Source organism: Zingiber officinale, chromosome 2B, assembly GCF_018446385.1.
Source record: "Zingiber officinale cultivar Zhangliang chromosome 2B, Zo_v1.1, whole genome shotgun sequence".
NCBI classification, from domain to species: Eukaryota; Viridiplantae; Streptophyta; class Magnoliopsida; order Zingiberales; family Zingiberaceae; genus Zingiber; species Zingiber officinale.
In genome coordinates, this window is record NC_055989.1 from 144,080,132 (window position 1) to 144,106,002 (window position 25,871).

Sequence of the window (25,871 nt, forward strand, 5' to 3'; positions counted from 1 at the left end):
CCCAGCTCAACTAAATAACCGTATCAGTTCGGTCGGGAGCAATTGGTACGAACGCTGACCAATGGAACCACCGCCTCAATTTTGGAATTAAAAAGTAATTGCTAAAATGATTTACTAAAATATCAAGATTATGCATCCAATATGAAAATATATATTTCCAAAACAAAATAGTTTTTTTATATATATAAATGGACATGAATAAAATAACCATAAATCTATTTATTTATACAGAAAATTATTCTTCACACAACCGTAGAGAAGGGTGTGTGGCATCTTTCTCATTCACATAATTCCCGTTAATTAAGAAATATGCATGCCAAACGAATATCCTCTAGATTCTACTGGAAGAATTATAAAAAAAATATGATCAGAACTACGACGCGTTAAATATTAGATCAAACATAAGTTTTAAAAAAATAATAATTAAATATTAGATCAAATATCGGGTAATTTAGGTAGCACACAAATATGACTTCGATTGACTTGAATTGAGCTCGTCCTATACGGATCTTCAAAGGCTGAAACGAGAATTAAAATGGTTTCCGCTATGGATCGTTCCGAACCAAGTTTACGAGGGGCGACTTCTCAACGGCTAATGCTTTTCCAAAGCTCTCAGATTTGCCGATACAATTTCCTTGGGCCACTATCAGTCTGTCTCCGGTCGACTTCCGCCTGAACCAGCAGACATCAACTCCATTCAACTCTTTCATAATGTGAAGTTGATGAGGGGCGACTTTTCCCTCTCCTCGCTTTAGCAGCCAATGCAGTATCTCGTTTCACAAGCTTTGATAAGGTATTGAACATGGCGATCCTCTCTCGGTATTCGTTTAAGAAGTTCTTTAGCCGCGGCGAATTCCTTTGATGCAAGAAGCGCTTGGTACATTCTGCAAGGAACATTGACACAAGCAGCATGTAAGAATACTACTAACAAACTAAAGCAGAAGCCATTCAGCGGCTTTCGGGCATCAATGTTGAAATCACAACTATCTAGGAATTTTTCTGGGACCGACTGGCTCTTATTATAGGAGAGCTAGCGGGTTATGAAATGAATTTTTCTTTCTCATCCCCACCTTAGCCTGCTTTTCATGGGGGTCGAATTGAGGCAGCCAGCCAAATCTAAAATAAATTATATATGATTGTATAGATATATATGGTAAATTAAATCAGGTGAGCAAGCAAAGCAATATGTTGGATAAATATTCTAATACCATATTCACCTCAACCGGGTATATATTTACCCACCCCCGCCTCGTTTACATTATCGGTCGGACGATCACCACAATGGTATTGTTCAAGTGCCAGCCAACATCATACCAATGTGTTGATACATGGTGTCCGCGGCAATAGTGGAATCGAGAAGAAGGTTGCTTGCCTAATATTGCCTTAGAAATCTGATGATCCTCATCAACTCGTCTACAAGGGACCTTGTGTCTTAACATGCCTTCCTGAATTAGAGGAACACATTCCGAATAGGGAAAGCGATGGGTTCATATGAGGTGGAGGAAGTTTCACATGAGTGTCTAGGTTTCAACCTTGTGCTAATCAGCTGACATAGTTATATGTTTCGCCCATGTGGACTGTTACTGAATTTGTCAGAGAATTTATACATTAAATCTAAAGATTGCAGTGAATATACCTGTGACAAAATTTGGAAAATTATATTCGTTATAACAAGCGAAATCATACCTTATAAAAGTCAAAGAATTATAAGCGAGACCAGAAGTTTCATATTCTGACCAAACACGCCAAGCCATTTGTGAATTTTCTGCTTTCACACAGGTACTGAGAAGAAAATCAAGACACGTTCGCGAAGGATGAAGCCCGAGTTCTTTAACACCTTGTAGTAGTTCAAACCCACTCTTCAAATTAGTAGGTGTTTTGAATATTTGGCTAAACATCTGCAATAGTAGAAAACCAGTCAATAGCATTGCTATTTAGAACTGGAATGCATATCTGTGTAAACAAAAAAAAATCCAGTAGTCGGGCAAGTTCAGATCATTTTAACCTTTTTTACTATCATTTTATTGTCCATTAGAGTTTTATCTAATTGTTTCAGCTAATAATAATTTTGTTCCGGCAAACAAGTCTACACGTTCATCTTAACATTCTCATATAGTGCATTTGATTAAATTATTCAACGAGACCAATTATTTTACAAGTAATCAAGGAATTGATGTATGCAGAGTCAATGATGCTTACTAGAAAGGAAAGGAATCAATAATCTGATGCCAAATTGGTATTCGATCAACTCCAGCCAAGAACACAACTAACTGACGAGAAGTACAACGATTATATCTTTAATTTATTGCGATGCAGTGGGTAAGATGAAATAACACAAGAAAACATGAAGAGGAATTACTTATCTAAAGCAAACTTTTTGGGAAATTATCACACACGGGTCAACAGGTTGTGATTGTGCTGAGCGCACGGGTCGGTGACGACCTGTGAGAAGCTGTATCAAGTTCAGCCCGATCTCAATTGACCGAGGTTTGCACTCAGCTAGAGTCAAACAGGGCCCAATTTTTTAAAATTACTAAAAATAGATAAAAAATGATAATTTTTATTAAATATTATATATATATATATATATATAGTATTAATATTTTAATAAAAATTAATGGACCAAACTCATTCATGGTCCGTGCTAAACCTGATTGAGTTTGGATCAATCCAGGTCATAGTGCAATATCCCCTGGTCAGGTTGATCAGATTGACTAAACTTGAGTTTGCTCAAGCTTGGGTTTCGATGTTTGACAATATGTGGAGATTGCAGGTGCAATCATTCGATTGAGGAGATTGTTAGTGTAATTTTCCTCTGGTCAAGGTTTGACCAGTTAAATGTGAAGAAGAGTCAAGTAGGTCAAGGTTGACCGGATACTTGAATGGGAAAGTCCTAACTGGAAGTTATGCAGTTGGGAAAATCCTAATGAGTGAAGCTAGGTGATAGTCCTGGTAAGTGAAGCCAGACAGGTGAAAGTCTCGATGAGTGAAGCCGTGCAGTGGAAAAATCCTGGTGAGTGAAGCCAGGTGAAAATCTTAGTGTGTGAAGCCAGGCAGGTGAAAGTCCCGATGAGTGAAGCCGAGGAGTCAAAAAATCCTGGTGAGTGAAGCCAAGTGAAGTCAGTTGAAAGTCCTAGTGAGTGAAGTCAGTTGAAAGTCCCGGTGAGTGAAGCTGGACAGTGAGAAAATCCTGATGAGTGAAGCCAGGTGAAAATCCTCGTGAGTGAAGTTCAATGAAAGTTCTGGTGAGTGAAGCCAGGCAGATGAAAAGTCCTGGTGAGTGAAGTTAGGCAGACTAAAAATCCTAGTGAGTGAAGCTAGGCAGATGGAAAGACCTGGCAAGTGAAACTAGGCACATGGAAATCCAGGTGGGCCAAGGTTGACTGGACACATGGTGCTGGGAAGTCCAAGTAGGTCAAAGGAGTGACCGGATACTTGACACAAGGAAATCCAGATGGGTGAAAGGTGACCGGACATCTGGTGGAAGGAAGTCCAAGTGGGTCAAGGAGGATCGTACACTTGGCACGAGACGATAAGTCCAAGTGGGTCAAGGTTGACCGATCACTTGGCACGAGGAGAAAAGTCCAAGTGGGTCAAAGGATTAACCAGACACTTGGTGAAGAAGTCCCAGCAGATCAAGGTTGACCAGATGCTAGGCATGAGGAGTTCCAACAGGTCACAGTTGACCGGATGTTGGATTTAGGAACCCTTGAGCTTGAGTTAAGCAAGTCAAGGGTGGTCAATTGATCAACCGATTGATTGAACCGAAACCCAATCGATTAGCCGATCGATTGGGAGAGTGCTGCGACAAACAACAACCCAATTGATCGGCCGATCGATTGGGAACCTGAATCGCGAGCACATAAGCTTCCCCAATCAATCAGCCGATCGACTGGGCACCGCTAATCGATCGGTCGATCGATTGGTGGCTGGAATTCTCGCGCGACGCAAGAAAGGCTGAATCGATCCAGCGATCAATTCAGGCCTTTTCTAACAGAGCATAATGGTGCTCTGAATCGATTGACCGATCAATTCAAGCCTCCCTAATCGATTGGGATATGACCGTTGCGTAGGAAGCGAGCGATGGACGGCTGCAATTGCATAAGCCCAATCGATTGGGAGCCCTAAAAGTGTCGAGTATAAAGCCGTCGCGAGCTTTCTTCTACGTAGAGTTCACTCGAGCATTCTTCCGATCTTCATACGACTTCTCCGACTACTCTCTGCCAGTTCTTGGAAGCTCTTGGAGACAGGTGTTGTTGCACTTCTAAGGTTCAAGAGGCATCTACAAGTAACAAGAGAGCAAGAAGAAGGTTTTTCATTTATATTCTTTGTATTTTTCTTCTTACGTTGAGTTGTATGATTGTGTGGGTGTTGTAAGAAGTTTCTCCACCTCCGGTAGTACCGAGGAGTTTCTTTCTTAGTGGAGAGGGCTCGTGTGTGTGGATCCTTGAATTAGTTACCTTATCTTGAGGTAGATACCAAGTAAATCCTTCGTATTAGCGTTGCAAGTGTATTTCGTGTTTCATTCAGCTACATATCATCATCATGAAGCAAGACAACAAGCGCGACGAGCTATTCACCCTCCACCCCTCTAGCTACAAATTGACTCTAACAAGTGATATCAGAGCGAGATCGCTCTTCACCGGAATCATCGTCGAAAAGGGCAACGAGCTAGAGGGAAAAGAAGTTGAAGCAAGTTCAACAAAGTCAAAGACTTTAAAAAGCTCAACTTCAAATAGAATTCCAAGATGGACTTGGATACAACACAAAGGTGCCTCCACCATTCACAATGACAAGTTTCGATTTTTGAAAATCAAGAATCGAAAATTTCTTCATGATGGAGATAGAGTAATGGTTTGCTCTAATGGAGGGATTTGAAGCTCCAATGGATTTGAAAGGCAAAATTCTCAAGAAAAGCAAATGGAGCAAGGAAAAAATTCAAAGGTGCAAGGCAAATGACAAGGTAACCAAATTATTGGTTAGTTTATTGCCAAGCACAATCATGAGCCAAATTAGAGATTATCAAGACACCAAAGAGCTTTGGAACAAATTGGTGAAGATTTATGAAGAACCCTCCACTTTACAAAATCAAGAAGAATCCAAAGAGGACAATTCATTGAATCAAGAGAAAGAAGAATTTGAAGTTGAGAGGTGCTCAATATCGGAAGAAGAAATTCAAGAAAAGTCATCCTCAAAAGAGCATAAAAATAAAGGCAAAGGAGTGTACTCATTATTTTATGTGCCTGAGGATGAAGATGAAGAGACCTCTACCTCTAGGATTGAGGGGGAGCGTGGACCTTTAATGTCGGATTAAGAAGAAGCCTCCTCATCTGGATCAAATGAAGAAAGTGTCACCCCCATAAGCAAAAGTATAACAATTTCAATTGTCAATAATAAAGATCATATCATTTGTTTTGAGTGTAGGGAAAAAGGATATTACAAAAGTAAGTGTCCCAAATTAACCAAAAAGAAGGGTTAAGTGGCACCAAAGGGCAAGGAGAGACCCAAGGATATCAGTCCCTCGGTCCGAAAAGGCAAGGAGCACATTGTGTGCTTCACTTGCCATCAAAATGAACATTATCAGAGCCAATGTCCAAAGGGGAAAAAACCAATCAAAGTCAAAGGAAGAAGCTCAAGTCAAGGAGGAGCTTCTAAAAGAAAACTCAAGGTATCATTTATTGAATCAATTCCTTTGACCCATGATAAAAAGCATGTTAGTTCTAATTTATATCATTTTAATGTTATTTATCATCATGAAAATAGAAAACATGATAAAGTTAAAGAAAAATATATAGCTTATCATGCAAAGACTACTTCACCTAACGTTAGAAAGGTAGATAACAAATTAGACAATAACTCTAAAGATATTAGATTAAAGCCCAAGAAAAGGAAAAATCAAGGATCTAATGAAAAATCAAAATTTGAAGACTTATGGAAAGAAAATCAAGTCTTAAGGTTAAGACTTGATAAATTAGAGAAGACCCTTAAAAAATTGACAAATGAAAAACAAGGGTCCAAAAGCGAAAACCTAGGTTTAGATAAATAAGAGTCATCCTATGGTCACAAAGGTTTGGGATACAAACTTAAAACCAAGAAGGATGTGGCCTCTTATCATAGAGTTCCATATAGCTATGGAACCAATCCTAGGTCTAGGGGTCAAGTCAAAGATACAAGGGAAGTTATCCCTGAAGTATTTTTGTCGAGACCAACGTGACTAAGACTTCTAAGAAGCCAAAGAAAGTCACCAAGAAGGTCACAAGGGAAGCTATCCCTAGAGTTGACCTAGAGAAAGTGATCAAGGCTTCTAAGAAGCCTAGAGCGGTCATTAGGAAGGTATGGAAGTTATCCCTAGTGAGTACCTAGAGCATCCAAGGAGCACCAATAGGCTTTGGGTTCCTAGGAGCATATTCTCTACGCCCTAGATGGGTTAGAGAGTGTCAACTTTAAATGGGTGGGATGGTTAACCCAACTTTGATAAAGTTGACACTTTGAGGCATTTTCAAGGTTTTTGTTAACATTTGAAAATGAAAAGGATTAATTGTTTACTCTTTGGAAGAGTCAAATGTGCCAAAATTTGAGGAATTGAATTAATTTAAATTGGCACAAATGAGGAAAAACAAAAGAAATGTCAAGTTGGGTTTTGACATTTTCTTAAGAAAATGTCAATAACCTAGGATCATTTCATTTAACTTAGTTAAGAATTAAGGATACTTAGATAGATTATCTAGGTATATTTTATTTATGCTAATTGCCATGATTGTTTGCCCATCATATGCCATGACATCATATTTTGCATTCATTTTTATTATTAAAAAGACAACAAAAATATCATGTCATGTCATACATACATCATGTAGCAATAGTATGTTTTCTTATGAAAATTATTTATTTTGATGTATGTCATATATCATCCTACATTATTTTAATTTCCTTGTAATTAAAGATAATGACATTTACTAACAAGTGACATCCTAGGTGGATGTTCATAAATTAAAATGTCTAGATAGATATGCATGATCCCTAGTTTAGAGCAAAACCAAAATCTACATCTCACAAAGACTACAAGGTGACTTGTACGTGTTTTAGTGCACATTAGATACAAGTGGGATGTTAGGATAATGAACAAAACTCAAGATGTTGATTTAGTGCATCTATTCGAGTTTTGATTTCATCAAAATACATATTTATGTGTACTCCAATCATTGGGAAAGCTAATGTACAAGTCATGTGCATTGAGCTCAAAAAATATAGTTGAAAATTGATTTTGAAAATCATTTTAAATATACTTTGGAAAACCTTGGTGAAGGTTATCTTTTGATAGTAATCATCATTGAAAACTTAGACACAAACTAGAAGAAAACATTGAAGTTTTCAAGTTTGTGTCAATCTTTGAAAATAAGGTATATTTTCTTAGAAAACTATTTTTCCATGATAGTATATACCCTAAATAATGTCTACAAGAGTTTCATGGTTTTAGAATTTTTAGGACATTTCTGAATTTTGCTGAAATTGGATTTCAAGAAATCATAGCTCCAATTGATCAATCGATCGATTGGATAGTCTCAATCGATCAAGCGATCGATTGAAATGAGGGTTTCTCACGAGCAGAAACACACGGAATCGATCTGCTAAGATTCAACGTTGCCGTATCGATCGATCGATTCAAGCGTTTTCTCTACAAACAGAAGCTCGCGGAATCGATTAGCTGATCGATTAAATAACTTCAATCGATTGAGCCCCAACCCCAATCGATTGAGAAGACTGATTTCAACACTTTAAGCCATTTTTAGTATCCACTCCTAACCCCTTGGAATATATCAAGTTTTGGATTTCCTAAAGGTTTAGGGATTCCAAGTCATTTGGTGCAATGACAGAAGTTTGGAGCATGTCTTTAGGGGGAGTCACTCTTTAAGGACATGAAAATTAATTTTTCAAACACTATAGAAGATGGTTAACCTTCGTTAAAGTAAATGCACAAGGTTGAACATTGAAAAACAATGGAGAGTGGATATCTTCATTGTTTAGTTGTGGATGCTCTAGGATGAGCATTATGAAGTGGATCAATGCTCAAGAGTGAGCATTGGATACAATGAAGGATATGGGACTTTCATTGTTGGAATGATGAATGCTCTATGATGAGCATTGTAAACTGGTTAACGCTCAAGGGTGAGAATTAAGACAATGAAGGGTCTGTGACCTTCATTGTAGTGTTGTGAACAACATGTGAGTAACTCTTCAGGAGGAGAGTTTTTAATGTGTACCAAAGAGGGAGAATGTAGGGTTTAAGTTAGGCTTTCATTACCTAAAGAGGGAGTTTGCCCTCTAGGAAAGGGAGAGAATAAAGAAAACCCTCATTCATGCTTTGACATGAAAGGAAGTTGAGGCTATGGGATTAGCCTAACTTAAATGTATTGTCAAATATCAAAAAAGAGGAGATTGTTGGTGCAATATCCCTTGGGTCAGGTTGACCAGGTTCACTAAACTTGAGTTAGCTCAAGCTTGAGTCTTAATATTTGAGTTTCAATGTTTGACAATATGTGGAGATTGCATGTGCAATCGTCCGATTGGAGAGATTGTTAGTGTAATTCCCCTTTAGTCAAGGTTTGATCAGTTAGATGTGAAGAAGAGTCAAGTAGGTCAAGGTTGATCGGATACTTGACTGGGAAAATCCTAACTGGAGGTTAGGCAGTTGGGAAAATCCTAATGAGTGAAGCTAGGTGAAAGTCCTGGTGAGTGAAGCTAGGCAGGTGAAAGTCCCGATGAGTGAAGTCAGACAAGTGAAAGTCCGACAGTGGAAAAATCCTGGTGAATGAAGCCAGGTGAAAATCCTATTGAGTAAAGCTAGGTGAAAGTGAGTGAAACCGGGCAGGTGAAAGTCCAGTGAGTGAAGCCCGGCAGTGGAAAAATCCTGATGAGTGAAGCCAGGTCAAAATCCTAGTGAGTGAAACTAGGTGAAAGTCCTAGTGAATGAAGCCAGACAGGTGAAAGTCCCGGTGAGTGAAGTCGGACAGTGGGAAAATCCTAGTGAGTGAAGCCTGGTGAAAATTCTAGTGAGTGAAGCTATGTGAAAGTCCTAGTGAGTGAAGCTAGGCAGATGAAAGTCCGGGTGAGTGAAGCCGGGCAGACTGAAAGTCCTAGTGAGTGAAGCCAAGCAGACTGAAAGTCCTAATGAGTGAAGCTAGGCAGATGGAAAGACCTAGCGAATGAAGTCAGGCACGTGGAAATTCAGGTGGGTCAAGGTTGACCAGACACATAGTCTTGGGAAGTCCAAGTAGGTCAAAGGAGTGACCGGATATTTGGCACAAGAAAATTCAGATGAGTCAAAGATGACCGGACATCCGGTGAAAGGAAGTCCAAGTGGGTCATGGAAGACCGAACATTTGGCACGAGACAGTAAATCCAAGTGGGTCAAGGTTGACCGATCACTTGGCACGAGGAGAAAAGTCCAAGTGGGTCAAAGGATTGACCGGACACTTGGTGAAGAAATCCTAGCAGGTCAAGGTTGACCAAATGCTAGGCATGAGGAGTTTCAACAGGTCACGGTTGACCGGATGTTAGATTTGGGAACCCTTGAGCTTGAATTAAGCAAGTCATGGGTGGTTAATCGATCAACCGACTGATTGAACCAAAGCCCAATCAATTAGCCGATCGATTGGGAGAGTGCTGCGACAAACAACAACCCAATTGATTGACCGATCGATTGGGAACCTGAATCGCAAGCACATAAGCTTCCCCAATCGATCAGCTGATCGATTGGGCACCGCCAATTGATCGATCGATCGATCGGTGGCTGGAATTCTCGCGCGACGCGAAAAATGCTGAATTGATCTAGCGATCGATTCAGGCCTTTTCCAGCAGAGCACAGAGGCGCTCTGAATCGATTGATCAATCGATTCAAGTCTTCCCAATCGATTGGGATATGACCGTTGCGCAGGTAGCGAGTAATGGACGGTTGCGATTGCGTGGATGTGACGTGGCAATCGATTGGGAGAAAGCCCAATCGATTAGGAGTAAACTCAATCGATTGGGAGCCCTAGAAACGTCGAGTATAAAGTCGTCACGAGCTTTCATCTCCGTAGAGTTCACTCGAGCATTCTCCCGATCTTCACACGACTTCTTCGACTACTATTCGCCAGTTCTTGGAAGCTCTTGGAGACAAATGCTGTTGCACTTCCAAGGTTCAAGAGGCATCTACAAGCAACAAGAGAGCAAGAAGAAGGTTTTTCATTTATATTCTTTGTATTTTTCTTCTTGCGTTGAGTTGTATGCTTGTGTGGGTGTTGTAAGAGGTTTCTCAACCTCCGATAGTACTGAGGAGTTTCTTTCTTAGTGGAGAGGACTCGTGTGTGTGGATCCTTGGATTAGTCACCTCATCTTGAAGTGGATACCAAGTAAATCCTTAGCGTTGTAAGTGTGTTTCGTGTTTCATTCCACTGCATATCATAATCACGAAACAAGACAACGAGCACAACGAGATATTCAAACCCCTAACTACATATCGACCCTAACATGGATCATAATCCCTGCACCTGACACGGTCCATTTGCATTTGAGATGTGTCGAACACTGCCCAAACCTTGTCCCGGGCCTCAAGCAGCCTGACCCAGTTAAGACATTAGCAATACTAGAATAAGTTTACTTTTTTGGTTAATTAAGTTGTTCGAAATAATTTTTCAAAACAAGAGGCCAAAGGAATGGATAAGAATTTTCTAGAGTTTCTGTTTATAAGAACAAAAGGTAACAGATCAACAAATTTTCCAAAGGCTACATGTAAAGTAAGGAATTTCCCTACAGACACTTCTAGTTTCATGAATTTTGCAAAGGGTGCACCTTCTCTAATTTTTTGCAAACTCGAGTTGAGATGAAATGAAATGGACAAATTCACTATGCCCAATAGATTTCATACTCGAGTTGAATCAATACAGCCAATCCCAAATAGTTGGAACAAACAAGGCTCGATAGTAACAATAATGATGAAGACTGACCTGACCGATGATAAGATTGGCACTCGACACATCTTTCTCTTTCAGCTTCTTTAGTAACTCAAGTGCGGAACTAGTTAAGACAACAGAGGCATCAGATAGATAGCAATATATTTTGTACAGGAAGAAATACAGAGTCAGCTCAGAATACCCGGTAAGATTATATTGTATGCAGTACAGAATTACTCTACTGCATCCATCAAACCAACTGTTTGAATCCTTCAACTCCTCTAGCAGTTGAAGCAATCTATCCAATTCTCCTTCTGTTTGAAGATGTTCCTTGATTTCAAGGATAAGACATTAATCAATGATGTCTAACAATTATCCATTATGTATAACCTTAAATGATAGCTGAACAAAACTTTGAAGAACAACCAACTTAAAGAGTACTTACAAGAAGGGATATAACAGCTTTAGGTTCTATGTTAGCTCCAGATCGCTTGATTTCAGCATAAATACCAAGTGCATCATGTATTTGTCCATTCGATGAGAGGGCTGACATGAGCACACCATTGATTTCATTAAGGTAATTCACTGGTATTTCTTTATTCAAAATAATCTGCATAAGAAAACAAAATCAGTGTCATGCTAATCATTGTCTATATAAGTGATATTAGATTTACCCAGTCTATATTAACTCTTTATCATAAGAGTAAATACTAGAATCCTAATCTATCTTTTTCATCTATAACCTTTCATATTTTATCACTTCAGATTAATATTATATTATTATGAATCCAGAAGGTTCACAACAATTATGATATATTTATGGGTATCTCTTCGAGATTATCTTCTCTAGAACTACCCTCAATAAGTTGCACTTTATCCTTAGACTTCAATAGTTAGCCCTAAAAAGTATATCACAAATGTGGTAATTAACCCAACAAAATATAGAACATAAGACGTAAAAGGAGCAATAATTGCCTCAATCGTGACAAGGGAAGTGTATGCACAAAAAAAAGATTACCTGTTTTGCCATCTCAAAATTTCCAAATTTTGCATATGCATTCACAAGAGACATATAAATATACTTAGTAAATCCGACTTCAGAACGGCACATTTGTTCACGGTACTGCATGAATTAATAGGTTCTTTTATAAGTGGCAAAGAATGAATTTGTGATCCATGGATCTAAAATAGAATCATGAAAATTGAAATTTAGAAGCTCATTATCTACAGATCATACTAACCTTGACAATATCTTCTTCACATTCACAATTAGCTATCAAATAGCTGTAAGTCTCAGAGTCAGGTTTCAGATTTGCATGTTCCATTTGTTTCAAAACCATTAGCGCTCGATGATTGTTTTTCTGCAATACAGAAACCAATGAAAAAGGAAATAAAAAAACACCCTAGATACAAAAGAAAAGAGATCTAGGCACAAGGCCAAGGAAACAAAATCATATTCAGGGGTAGCTACTTTCATTTTGAATTCCATGTTTAGACAAGTTAGGCCAAATGAAAGTAGCTGCGGATAGATCTTAGATGTCATTTAAGATTAAGAATTATTTGCTAAAAAAAAATATTTGTTACAGGCATCAAAATTTAGATTATATTAATAAGGTAATTTGTCAGACTATCGAGAGAACCTTCACACATCACGGTTGCATATCAATGATTAACAACCAACTAAATAGTTATTAACAGTGTATAAGAAATTTATCATCTTTTGATTTTGGTTGCATCTATTACAACCCTCAAAGGTTAGATTGTTTTTCGGAGTTGACCAATATCAGAAAAGAATGTACAAAAGTTTGCTAGATGAAAATAACATTTAGACCCAAAAACAAAAATTCTTCAGCAGTGACAATGTTGAGAATAAATCACAACAGGTGAATACTATAACATTTTGGATAGATGACCTACCAACCAATTTTAAGATAATATCAAATCAAGAAGACATATTGTTCAAATCTTTGCTACAGCTGGTGAGTAAGAGAATAGAGTGCCAAATTAAACTAATTCATGAGCTGTCTTGAGACACTCTAATCAGCTAACCACACATAAAGTAGAGAATATAGTAGTAGTCTAGGTTAAGATAGGTCTTCTAAATGGCATAAACTTTTGAGTAAGATGTGATATAATTAAATGTAATAGGTTCTTCATTTTTTTCAATGTTCTCAAGAAAGAAATTGTTATAAAAATGATTCATTCAATGGTTTTGAGAAATCTGTTTCATTTTAGAAAACCAAATGAAAGATACAGAGAAATAAACTAACTACTATACTTACCTCCCTAAAATACCCTGCCATAATAGCATTATACATGGCTGTCGTAGGCATTACATTCATCTCCTGCGCATCTATTATTACATTGTATGCACCTTCGAACTGCTAGCCAGAAAATACTTAATTAAACATCAAAACTTAACTTCATTAATATTGAGAAAATCAAAATTATGGTCAAAAAAATACTATAATGTTGTATAATTTTCCACTATCCCTATTATTTTAGCCTAATACTCGCTTATATATGTGAAAAGTATCTCTTTTCATTAAGTTCCCAGAACTATGACTAGTTCAGTGAAACAGCTCCAAAGAACATAGCATGAACGCATGCAACAAAATAGCAAGTCATTCTTGCTACCCTTTGCTTAGCTGTTTTTCCTTAGTTGATTTCTCTATTTAACAGGTGACAAGAGTTCACCCATGTGGGACTAACAACATTTGACATCATATGGTGCTTCCAAAATATTTACATATCTTCATGGCACAAAATGAACAAGAAATTGTACCAAATGAGTATATCATATGACAAAGGAACTACAAACCATGGACTTGATAATCAGGAATATTAGTAAAAACTATACCAACATACATCTTTCATCTTCATGTATAGGTGTATTATCCTTTTCAAGGTGTCTTCTGTTGGTTGCAAATTATGTTGCCGCATCACCAGAAAGATTGGATGAACCTAAATTAACAAATATCTCAATTTCAATAAAAAAAATGCAATGAGAACAAGTGGAAATAACTTTTGAAATGGATGAGACAAGTTCAAAATATTTCAACATAGACTGGTCAACACAAGTTATGAAACAAATGACCTCATTGCCAACCTTTTGATGTACAAAATTGTATCATTAATAATCCCCAATTTCTAGATCTTATAGTGTATGTACATCAGAAACAGGAAATAAATGATCTCATCTACTGTTTAACTCAATTATAGATGCAAATTACAAGATTCTGTAGCCCAATTAACATAGTACCAGAATAAGTTATGGTGTAATTAAAAAATTAAGGTTTTTTACCTGGTAGTCTTTTTTATATTCCTTATTGTTAGACAACCCCACCTAGCGGGATAAGGCTTGGTTGTTGTTTTTTTATTATATTCCTTATTGTAACTTTACAATTTAAACACCTATAATGTGTGGTTTTCCCAATTAGGGCCCTACTGTGTCGGGCATGGTTTAAAATCTCGTGCAATACCGAGCAACATGGGTGAAACATTTAGTTCTGCCCACCGACCAGCACCGGACATGTAGCGCAAGCCCACAGACGCATCGCGAGACTCGCGGCCGGCGTGGACGCTTCGTGCAAGCCCAAAGGTCACTAACAGCACATGGGGTGAAGGTGCTTTAATTAAAACTTACGTTAATTCAATCAACTTTTAACTATAATAGGGATAATTTAAATAGACTTAATTAAACCCTAACAAAACTATCCCATTAACTTTATATATATTATTTTTATATTTAAATATTTAGATTAAATTTTTTTAATAAATATATTTTAAATTTTAAAAATATCGAAACTATACATGATATGATACCGAAACTGTATCGTTCTGAGACTGAAACGTCGGCATAGGTCAAGATTTTAAATCACGACGTTGGGTTTGTGAAAAAAATCCTTTTTTTCTTTCTAATTTCATTTTTATAAAATAACTTGAAAAAAAAAGAAAAAAAAAACATTTCTCATCCTCCTCTTGTCATTATTGTATAATAGAATTTAATTCTGACATAAACGCTGCTCATTTTCCCTCAATAAAAAAATATTACAAAAAATGGGGAAAATAAGGAAAAAAACAATAGATTGTTCTCTCATAACCAAACAAGACCACAGAACCAACCTTTCCTTAAAATAAAGATATCAAGCTAATAATCAACAGCATAATCTACTAGTAACCTTTTTTTAAGGGAAGTAGTTAAACTTAAACCCAGTAGAGACTATCAGCAAAAATGAAACAGAAGATTAATGTTTTACTTCTCAGCCTGGTTAACTGTTCCAATGTTTGAGTTTCTGCATAACCATAATGGGCAGAAAACCTTGGTTATCTTGTTTTAATCCACATAGAAAATGGTAGTTGAAGAGAGAAGCATACCATCTCAAGTTGGCCACTTTGCTCACAAGCGTGCAATATTGGACTAAGAACTTCAATTGGCACACACAGACCGGATTTATACATATGATCCACTATATCAAGGGAAACGCAAACCTGCAAGTAAGCATCGAACATTTCGTTCATGCAATAAGAAACAAAAGATAATGGTGAAAAAGCAAACTATCAAGTGAAGCTAAAGAAAACCTGACAGTTTTAGCATAGTCTATAGATAATCAGTGGAATATTCTAACTGATATGTACCAATAAGAATCCAGCTTGAACTTAAAACCATAATAGGTCTTAAAATCAGTACAACCAGTATAAGCGGACCCAATCCCATGTTGAATAGGTTATTTCTCTACTAATATCCAGATCTTTATATTGTTGTTAATTGTGCTTAGAGTTTATAGTCTCCCTACCACTAATTGCTTCAATTATAAAAAATTCAACTTGTCTAATTATAGAACCTATCTCTTGTCTGTGAACATGACCATACCACCTTTACGCTATTTTCTCTTTTTATATCTAATGGAATTACACCTAAATACTCTTGAATAGTATTGCTATTTTATTTTCTTACAAGTCTGCACATCTATTTTGATAATCTCGTCTTGCAATTGTGTCAAACATCACATTTAGATATTGGCGCTCTATATCCCTATTAATTACATGTAAGTCTATAAAAGAAATTTGATCCATGAATCCTAATTGCTTGTACCAGGGTTATATTTTTTTTCTTTTAAATTAGAGTGCACAAGGCGATCACACAGGCCTTCAAAAGCTGCACTTCATTTGCACTACGCCTAATTTGCAGTAGTTTTTCACCAATTTATTTTAGTTATCCCCTCTTTTTTGTTATTTTTAAATAAAAATATTAAAGTTCAGAGTGAATTTATTCTAATTTAACTCATATCAATTAACAGAATATTGCCAGCAAAGAACAAACAACGAGAAATTTATCTTGACCACTATAATTATCATTAAAATTTCAAAATTTAGTTCTAAATATATTTAAGTTAATCGATCTTGATTAGTTAAGCATTTCTTAAGTAAAGACTGCAATTTCTATGCAGAACTTGATTCCCTACTAGTAAGAAAAAGATACATATATCCATGATTATTATCTCTCTCAAAAGAACTCAAATGTTCAGCTAATAAGCATTATCAATCATGAACATATTAGAACTGAAGGTTCAAATGGGAAATGGAACCATAGAAATTCTAGTTAATATAATTAAAAATGATAAATTTGCATATTACTAGTGATACAATCTCGCATGCAAGAATTTGATAGAGAAATAATATTCAAGTTGGGTCTAATGTAGCTTGATGATGATAATTACAATCAACTTCATAAGTAACAAAATCCAAAATTTTATTATGTTTGATTCTCTTTCCAAATCCTTTATGCAAATTTTTGTGTCCCTTGTATCTTCTCCTTACATAACAATTTAAATCTTCTCCAAGGTTTTAGTCATAGGTATATCAAGAATAATTTCTCAATATTCTCTTTCAATTTGGTCATTCAATCCAACATCAGGAGCATAAGTACCTAGAATATTAATGAATTCTGAGCGACCTAAAAATAAAGGTAGATCCGGTACTTTAGCGACCCCCCTAGTGTCGACCCCACGGATATGGAGAGAGGAAAATGCAGGTACATAGGCCATAGGCGCATGGTGGGATAAATCTCAGATCGTCAGTTCCTGAGAATCGATCCCTGGCCATTGCGCCAGAGATGACATGCATCCACCGTCTGCGCTACGTCCTGGGGGCAAAATGACCTAAGCTTATACATATCAGGGGCATAAGTTAACCAATTAACAAGCTTCAACATTAATAATCTGCAAACATGCACCTATGCATATACCCTAATTAATGATCTAGAATTTAATTGGCTTTAATTATTTTGAATTGATTTTTTCATTTACGTGGTGGTTGAATTGAATCAGAATAGCATCACAGACTTAGCACCAGATGGAAGGAGGTCATTGACTGACAGAAAGTTCAACTTTTCTGTTCACGGCCTTAGTAAAAGAGTTCAAAAGAATTTTTTTCCTTCCAATTTTTAACATCTACAATCTCTTTTATTTTATGAATTGCACAACTATGTTTTTCTTTTTTTAAAAAAAAAAAACAAGCTATTACACAGAATCTCACTATTGTTGTCTTTCATGTATTATCATTGTTAAAAAACAATCTTTCCAATAAGAATTAAATCATGAATATCAGAACAGCATGACAGAAGATGAGCCATAAATAACCTTATTGGAGCTGCAACAGAGTGATATGAGCTTCTCGTATGATGCAATGGAGGCTGCAATTCCAAGTTTCTGGTGTGTGTTAATGAACTTCGATATAACATCTTCCACCTTCAATGTTGACATCTTATCATAAGGTCAAATTACAGACTAAGAAAGGATGATAAGTGTAGTCTAAACTTAACCAGTAACAGACATAATGTTGCAGGAACCAACTTCAAAGCTAAAAAATTGAATAAGAACATTCACATAATGTGCATTACATTTAGTTATGTAGATTACACTCAAACTAAACAAAATACATTATGTATTTTACTCAGTAAAAACTTCAATTGAATTCTATAAAATGATAAATAATTCATACAGAAATGTTTATGTACCAGCACAGTGAAAACTAGCATAGAAGTTATTTACTAGTTAAAACTAGCACAGTGAAGATGAGAATACTAAGATGAATATGAGAAGTTATTAGAAAGAATAAAATCCAAAATACTAATATTCAAGAGCATCAATAAATAAAATGAAAGAAAATAGGCTGAGATGGTATGGGCATAAATTCAAAGACAACCAAAAGGATTTTATAGTTAAAAGAGTTGAATCTAATAGAATGAAAGTTGTAAGGAGTAGAGAGATCAAAGAGAACATTACGCATAGTAACAAAATATACTTTCAATAATTTAAATATTAATAATGCTATGATTTTGCATAGAGCTCAATGGAAGATAAAATTCATGTATTCCTGTAGACAGTTAATCTTAAGTAGTTGGGACAACCACGGCGACGACGGCGATGGTGATGATGATGTTGCGGGCAACATATTGAGTCCCATCACCAATCCCTGACATCTATGGTTCTCCGCTGTCATTTGGACTCCTAAGTTTCTTCTAAGGAGTGCAAGGAACAATGATCTACAGAAAAGAGCTTATTTTTAGAAAAAAAACAATAGAACCTCTGCTGATTATATAAATTATTTTTCAATCAATTGCACCAGCAGAAAGCATGGAGAAGTGATTGTAAAGAGATGGGAAGGCAGGCATGAAGGGAAGAGGAAGCAGTCGAAATCGGTTCAACATTTAGGTTTGTACTGGTTGATATGGTATAGATCTCTAATCAAGTAGACTTATTTGATAAAATTTATTTATAGCCCAATTTCTAATCACTGACTATGTGCTAGAAAGATAAATTTCAGGGAGTAATATCTGTCTAAGGTTAAGTAACTTTCAAATTTTCATCTCTTTTATATTAAGCATTGAATAAGCACAATTTCTAATCACTGACTATGTACTATAAACATAAATTACAGGAAGTATATTTGTAACTTTTAAATGATTCATGTCTTTTATATTGAGCATTGATTCAACACAATTACTTTGTAAACTATGCTTAGCAATAAGGTTGTAAACAATGTTTAGCTACTCTTCATTTTCTCAACTCAGGAATTTATTGTTCAATAACTTGAGACTAACTTTGATCAGTAGACTTGATCTTTAATGTATCAATTTTGAGATCTTAGCTAGAAAAAGCAGCAAGCACAATTCTTGGATGGCAATAACGTGGGACATAGTGAATTTTTCAATTGTCGTCCCCACTCCCATATAAGAAGCAGATTGGATTAGGATAGGGCAGGGTGGAGGAAGAAAAATACTCGGGGCAAGTTCAATCGGGCTTAGAGTAGGTTTGTTCAGGGCAAATTCGGTGTGAATTTTAGGACAAGGGGTGGAGTAAAAAACAAATCCCATACATGCTCTGCCCCACATACCAAACACAATCAGGTCAAGGCAGGGAAGTTTTGATGGGCACGAAACAAATTATCATCCCTACTTCAGACAAGGACATGCAACATGATCTCTAGAAACATTAAAATTATCATTGTTCATTATGAAAAGATTCTCACCACTAAGTTCGGTAAAGAAGTTACATATTTACAAATGAAGGATGAAATGTCCTCCTTCCATAGTCCTGCAGTAACAAAACATATGTTAAAAAAATGTAGAACCATGAGAAAATTGATGACAAAGTAGTTTTACAGTCCAAAAGAAACTGATCTCAAGTAATTACAGTTCAAAAAAGCACTAATTACAGGTTCACTAACAAGTGGTAGATAATCAAATAGCATCAAGCAAGATGTAGTCTAAACTTCATCAACATAATAAAGAAAAAGAAACAAGTGGAAGAGACAACTATAGCAAGCATTTGATAAAAATTGAGTTCCTAAAGTCTGAAAATTTGTGTATATGTCATGGCATCATCTCTAACAAGGCTTAAAGTAAGGCATCTGACAAAAATCATGTTTCAGTAATGTAACATGCTGACAACCAACATGCATTGAAGTGTGCCAAGATAAAGTCAGATGGATTTTTCTTCATTGATCTCCTTACACTTGGCTTAAATAATGAAGTTAAACAAGTTAAACATCTAAAGCAATGATATATCTTACTAAATCATATATTATTTCATATATTATATAGATTTTTAATTATAACTAAATTACAAAGTTGTATCAATCAAACCTAATTAATTAAATATTTAAGCTCAATTATAAAGTATATAATTAATAGGTAAGTATAATTATTTATGTATAAAATAAAAATTAAACTATTTAATATTAACTTAGAGTTAATTATTATATACCTAAATTTACCTGTAATTGTTTATTAATTGACTATAAAGTATGTAATACTTTTAATTAACAAATTAACTGATATTAATTGACTAATTTAATTACGTATAAACTTTAATGTATATAATACTAATATATTTAAACTTAACTGTAATTAAGTAACGACACATAAGTTTACAATAACTTACAAAGATATAAAGTATTATAATTAAATTTAAGGTAATAATCTACCAATTTGATATTAAAACATAATTAATAATTAAATATAATAAAATTAATCCACGCAATTAATTTATGTTACAGGCTTATAATGATAATTACTCTATCATATTAGTCCATATATTTAATTTATGATATAAGCTTATAATTATTAATAACTATATTACCTAGAAATAATCAAAATTATTTAATATCTAATCACATATATTAATAATAAGTTTAATAAACTGATTGCATTGTACATTAATTATAATAAAAAAACTTAATAATATAACATATTAAGCTTAATAATTTTATTAGCTTACTAATCAACAACTATATAACTTCATAAGTTTGATAACATAACTTATAGATTATTATCTATAAATTTTAGTTAATTAATTGATCAATAACTTAATAATTTAATAATTTAAATAATATAACCTATAAATTGATTAAATTAATCATAAACTTTATAACCAAACTATATCAAGTTAATTTATATTAATTAATTAATTCAATAAACTTTATAACTCATTGATCAATAACATCATATCTTACTCCATAAACAGATTATAGATTAATTAAATTATAGATGTACTCTTCAAAGACTTTGGAAACCACTTCCTCCTTTCTTCCATGTTTTCTCTTCCTCTCATTCTCTACCTTATTTTTCCTATATGCCCAGTAGATTCTTTGTCAGCCCATGCCAACTAGGACAGGATGAGTATTGTTTGATGCCATTCAGTAATGCTTCGTCATGGACAGCAAACCACAAAAAACCTATGTCGGTATAGCTCAAGTTCAATTAGCCGATTGAACAAAGAGTTACAACAATTCCTTTTCTGAGAATTGAGAGTACTAGGATCAAGTCCATAAATTTGACAACTGCTAACTGTAGCCTCTACAGGAACAAAAAGTATTAATTTACATCTATGTTGAGATTTATGTAAATATATTCTTTTCCATATTAAGATCCTTTGAAGGAATAACACTAGCACAAGACAGTGTTGACAATCTAGTAATTTGTTAATCTTGCTAAGAATCACTAGTCCTGAAATCACTAATCTGCCATCTCCCTCAATAGGTGCAACTTAAGGCTGCCAACAAACATAAAAGTCTCTGGATTCTTGTGCTCTGTTAATATTTGTTGTAAATATATCATATCCAAACTGCGCCATAGATCCGGAGAGAGTGCAGCTTGCTAATCACAGTTCGAGAGTTATCCCATAGCCCTTCATGAAAGAAGAGTAAGAAAATAATTTAAAATGGTCAAGCACTTCATATCCCATAGCCACAATCATTCTACAACATCTATATCTATCACTCAACTTAGTGTCATTGGAGTTGCACAAATTATTCCCTGTCAATTGATCCCTTATCTACCATCGAGTGTCAGTTATATATTTTTCCAACTAATTATTGCATTAAATGGATTGCATGAGCTAAAAGAAGAAAAGGCATCTACCAGCTGTATTGAGCTCAAAAAAATACTTCTCTGCTAAATCCTCCAGTTGCAATGTCCCTAAGGACCTAAACACACACTCTATGCACTTTGGAGAAGAAATTCTCCCCATATCTACAATCTCCAGCAATTGCAAGAGGTCCTTCTTCCGATCACTACCACTTCGACAGAATGCCAACAAGTAGCTCTCTGAAAAAACAAGGTAGCATAAGATTTGCAGCAAAACCAACAAGACATCAGCTAAAATGCACTCAATAAATCTAAATAGTACAGTTCAAGAAAATTATGTTATTTAATTAAAGTTGATAAAACACAGACAGCAGATTACAAAGCTGATATCTCGAAAGATGCAAGAGAATTAGACAAATATATCGATCCATGCAATCATGTTATGGTGTCCCTCATAAAGAAGTGGATTTTATTAACATTTAGCAACTCCAAGAACCACTTGGTTGGTTGTTGTCACAAATGCACCATTTAAATGGTATGAAACCTTGGGCTCCATATACCTCGGAATCTGGACTGGTATAAGTTGAAGATATTTTTTTAATCTCCCAAACTCAAGAAGTATAAAGGCTTTTAGAAGAGGATGACAACTTTTTATTGGATCATGACTCAGATAAATTTATAATGTTAGGAACAAACATATCAACCAAGTAGAATAAGGTGGAATTTTATCTATCATAGTTATAACACTAATTTTAGAGTGCATTATGCTACTGTAGTTTATATCCAAAGTAATGTAAGAAGAAATTACCTTTGCAATATCTGGTTTCCGCAAAACCTAACAAGGCTAAACCATAACTTAGCAAGGAAAATTCAGGCAAACTGACCAATCAAAATTGTTCCAGATTATGCAAAATTCATATAGACAAGAACTAGTTAGGCCAATCAATATCTGGGTTGTCTCATATTGCAGTTAGAAGACTAAGCCTGAACAAATTCTTATAAAGCTCAATTTAATTAGATAGGTCAACTTGTTAACCAAGTGTCTATTTCTAAAGACATTAAGTAGGGTTAACCTTATTGTTACATCAATTAAAAAATGTCAATATAACTAAACATAAAAGAAGTTATAATTTGAAGAATCATCACTGATACACTCAAACTAATGAAGGAAACAACAAAACATTGAAAAAAAATAGTATCATGTGCTTATAATTTGGTAAAGAAAAAAGAAGAAATTCAAGACAATTCATGAGGGAATTACCAATATAGCAAGAACAGAATTTGTTTAAGCAAAAAACCAAAAAAAAAAATGATGCTATTAATAGATAAACCACAAAATAACAATTTAAGTAAAACATTTTTTAACAAATTCAACACTTACCTATAAAGGGATACTTGTCTTCAAAACTACCAACTTTGACTAGATCAAGAAGTTCCTCTATCTTTTCTTCATTACCCACCATTATCCAAAAAACCATTTCATAGTAACCTATTCTCGAATAATCAGGAATCTCATTTTTAAATAACTCAATGAACATCTGGAATCCTAGTAAGATTTTCTTGTCAATCATGTAATTTAGAAGCGGACCATAGCTTTCTTCCTCAATTGGCATGCCCTTTTCAATCATGGATAGAAAAAGTCCATGAACTTTATTGATATAAACTAAAGAATCTTCTTCTTTCCTACAACCTCTAGCTTTATCTATGCAAAGCTTTATTAAGGTGTTGTATTCCTTCACACCTGTTTCTCTCCCTAGCTTTTCGAAGAACTGCAAAGTGGACTCGGTGCCAAGTTTGTCAGCACATTTTTTCATCAGTTCTATAAATCTGCGAGATTCTACATTCTTGAATATATATTTCTTCTTTCTTTCCCTCAATAATATCTTCTTAGATTGTGTTGTGCAATTCTGAGATCCATTTGAAAACCATGGAAAATCTAATACATTCTTGAAAGGCATATCACCGGTGGAATCTCTGGAAGAATGAGGAGCAGTCGTGGCCTTATCACGATCACCTTATAACATCAAAAAGGAAATGCTTAAAATATTACACTGCAGATAAGAGAAAGGAAAATTTCTATTTAAAAAGAACTCATTCATATCCTTTAGGGATTAAATTGCAAATCATGTTAGCCACTCATCTACTTCTGTCAATCCAAACAGAGAATAATGGATTGCAGTTGACTACAAACTCCAGAAAAATTATAAGATACCACAGAAATATTTCACATTGTAAACATAGGACAAAATGTGCACGGTATAACTAACATAGACACAGACGAGAAAAGAAAAAATGATGCAAAGAACATAATGTTGGGTCAAAAAACTGAATTATAAATATAGTGTGAACATGGAACAAAGATGCACACAACATAACTAACATAGATTAAAAGGGCAGCTTGGTGCATGAAGTTTCTGCCGATATCGGATCCCGAGAAAGGATCTATTGTCTGCAGCCTTACCTGCTTTGTAAGAGGATGCTTCCAAGACTCGAACCCGTGACCTTTAGGTCATACGGCAACAACTTTACCATTGCGCCAAGGCTCCCCTTCAACATAACTAACATAGATACAGACCAAAAAAGTGTTAAACTAAATTGACAAAAATAACAGTAGTTGGATCTTTTTGCTAGCAGAAAATACTACTAGAGGAAGGCCAAAGGTTTATGCATAGCAGGGACAAACAATAGAAGTTCAGTGCTTCATATGAAATGGAAGATAAACATGAAGTAATAATATATTGGTTTGATAAGAGTAGATGAACACACTATCTCTACACATGAATTGCAGACTCATAGAAACTGAATTTATTTTGCAGAATAAAGATGTATCTTTCTACTCTCAAGTGAACCAGATGAATATGGAAAGGGTCTAATTTACCAAAGAAAAATAAGGTCGTCACTTGTGCAACAGTTAAAATTCTTAGCATTACAAGCGATAAACTTCTTCACTTGTGACTATCAGCAGAAAATTTGCATGCTATTGTACGTGATTTGCAAAAGAAAACGAACTTATTTTCTGATATACATATCTTAATTAGCTCAATATCTCATATTCAGTGAAAAGATATATCTAGGGCAGATCTTGTCTTAGTACCCAATTTGGTGTGATGCCAAAAAGACACAAATGGTCTGTCATTGCATCATTTTAATTAGCTTAATAACATGAGTACAAAAAATTAAAAGAAAAAAGAAAATTCATCTCATGATACAAGGTCAAAGCATAGTATTCCAATAAAACATACATACCACACAAGATTGACGATATGACACTTGCAATGTCAATGGCAGACTCTTTCCCTGAGAAAGAAAAAAAGGAACAAGGTTGGAAATAAATGTCAGAAAGTATTTTGCAATCTCGCCACCCAAAATTGCATCAAAAAGGCATCTTTGGACAACCCCCCCCCAAAATAATAATAATAATAATACTTGATTATTACCAGGAGCAACAACTTCGTTGGTGTTCGTCGATGAGGATTTCTTCAGACGCGCCAGCACCTGCAACGAGACGCCTGGCGAAGCCTTCGACGGTGTCCCTGCGGGCGGCGAAGGCAAATCAGCGACGTGGATAGGGTTGAGGCTCCTCTTGGCGATTGAGACATCCTGGCGTGGAGAGGCATTCTGGAACCTGTTGGAGGTTTTCGTGGCGGTGGAGGCGAAAAGACTAGCCAGTTTCTTCTCGGGCATGGGAGCGGAAGTAGCTGAGGGTTTCACCAGATGCAATAACACTTGATTATCACCAGGAGCAACAACTTCATCGGTGTTCGTCGATGAGGATTTCTTCAGCCGCGCCAGCACCTGCAACGAGACGCCCGGCGAAGCCTTCGACGGTGTCCCCGCGGGCGGCAAAGGCGAATCAGCGACGTGGACAGGGTCGAGGCTACTCTTGGCGATTGAGGCATCGTGGCGTGGAGAGGCATTCTGGAATCTGTTGGACGTTTTCGTGGCGGTGGAGGCGAAAAAACTGGCCAGTTTCTTCCTGGGCATGGGAGCGGGAGCGGAAGCGGACGAGGGTTTCTCACTTCTCAACTGGATTCGGCAAATTTATAGAACCGCGCCGTAAGTTTGAGAAA

The 25,871-nt window shown here is 35.7% G+C and overlaps 1 protein-coding gene across 1 annotated transcript; it reads right to left on the minus strand.

Moving 5' to 3' along the window:
- Positions 1-277: 277 nt before the first annotated feature.
- LOC122047582 (pentatricopeptide repeat-containing protein At4g04790, mitochondrial-like) lies at positions 278-25,821 on the minus strand. The gene is made up of 16 exons (XM_042608955.1): positions 25,239-25,821; positions 25,048-25,098; positions 23,183-23,815; positions 21,856-22,041; positions 19,464-19,528; positions 17,573-17,680; positions 15,309-15,422; positions 13,800-13,895; positions 13,214-13,312; positions 12,173-12,292; positions 11,950-12,054; positions 11,377-11,541; positions 11,134-11,261; positions 10,986-11,055; positions 1,687-1,898; positions 278-884 (listed from the first exon to the last, which is right to left on the minus strand). Exons 1-16 carry the CDS (start codon positions 25,783-25,785, stop codon positions 752-754), a joined length of 2,832 nt encoding a protein of 943 aa, XP_042464889.1. The 5' UTR covers positions 25,786-25,821; the 3' UTR covers positions 278-751.
- Between the last annotated feature and the right edge of the window lie 50 nt (positions 25,822-25,871).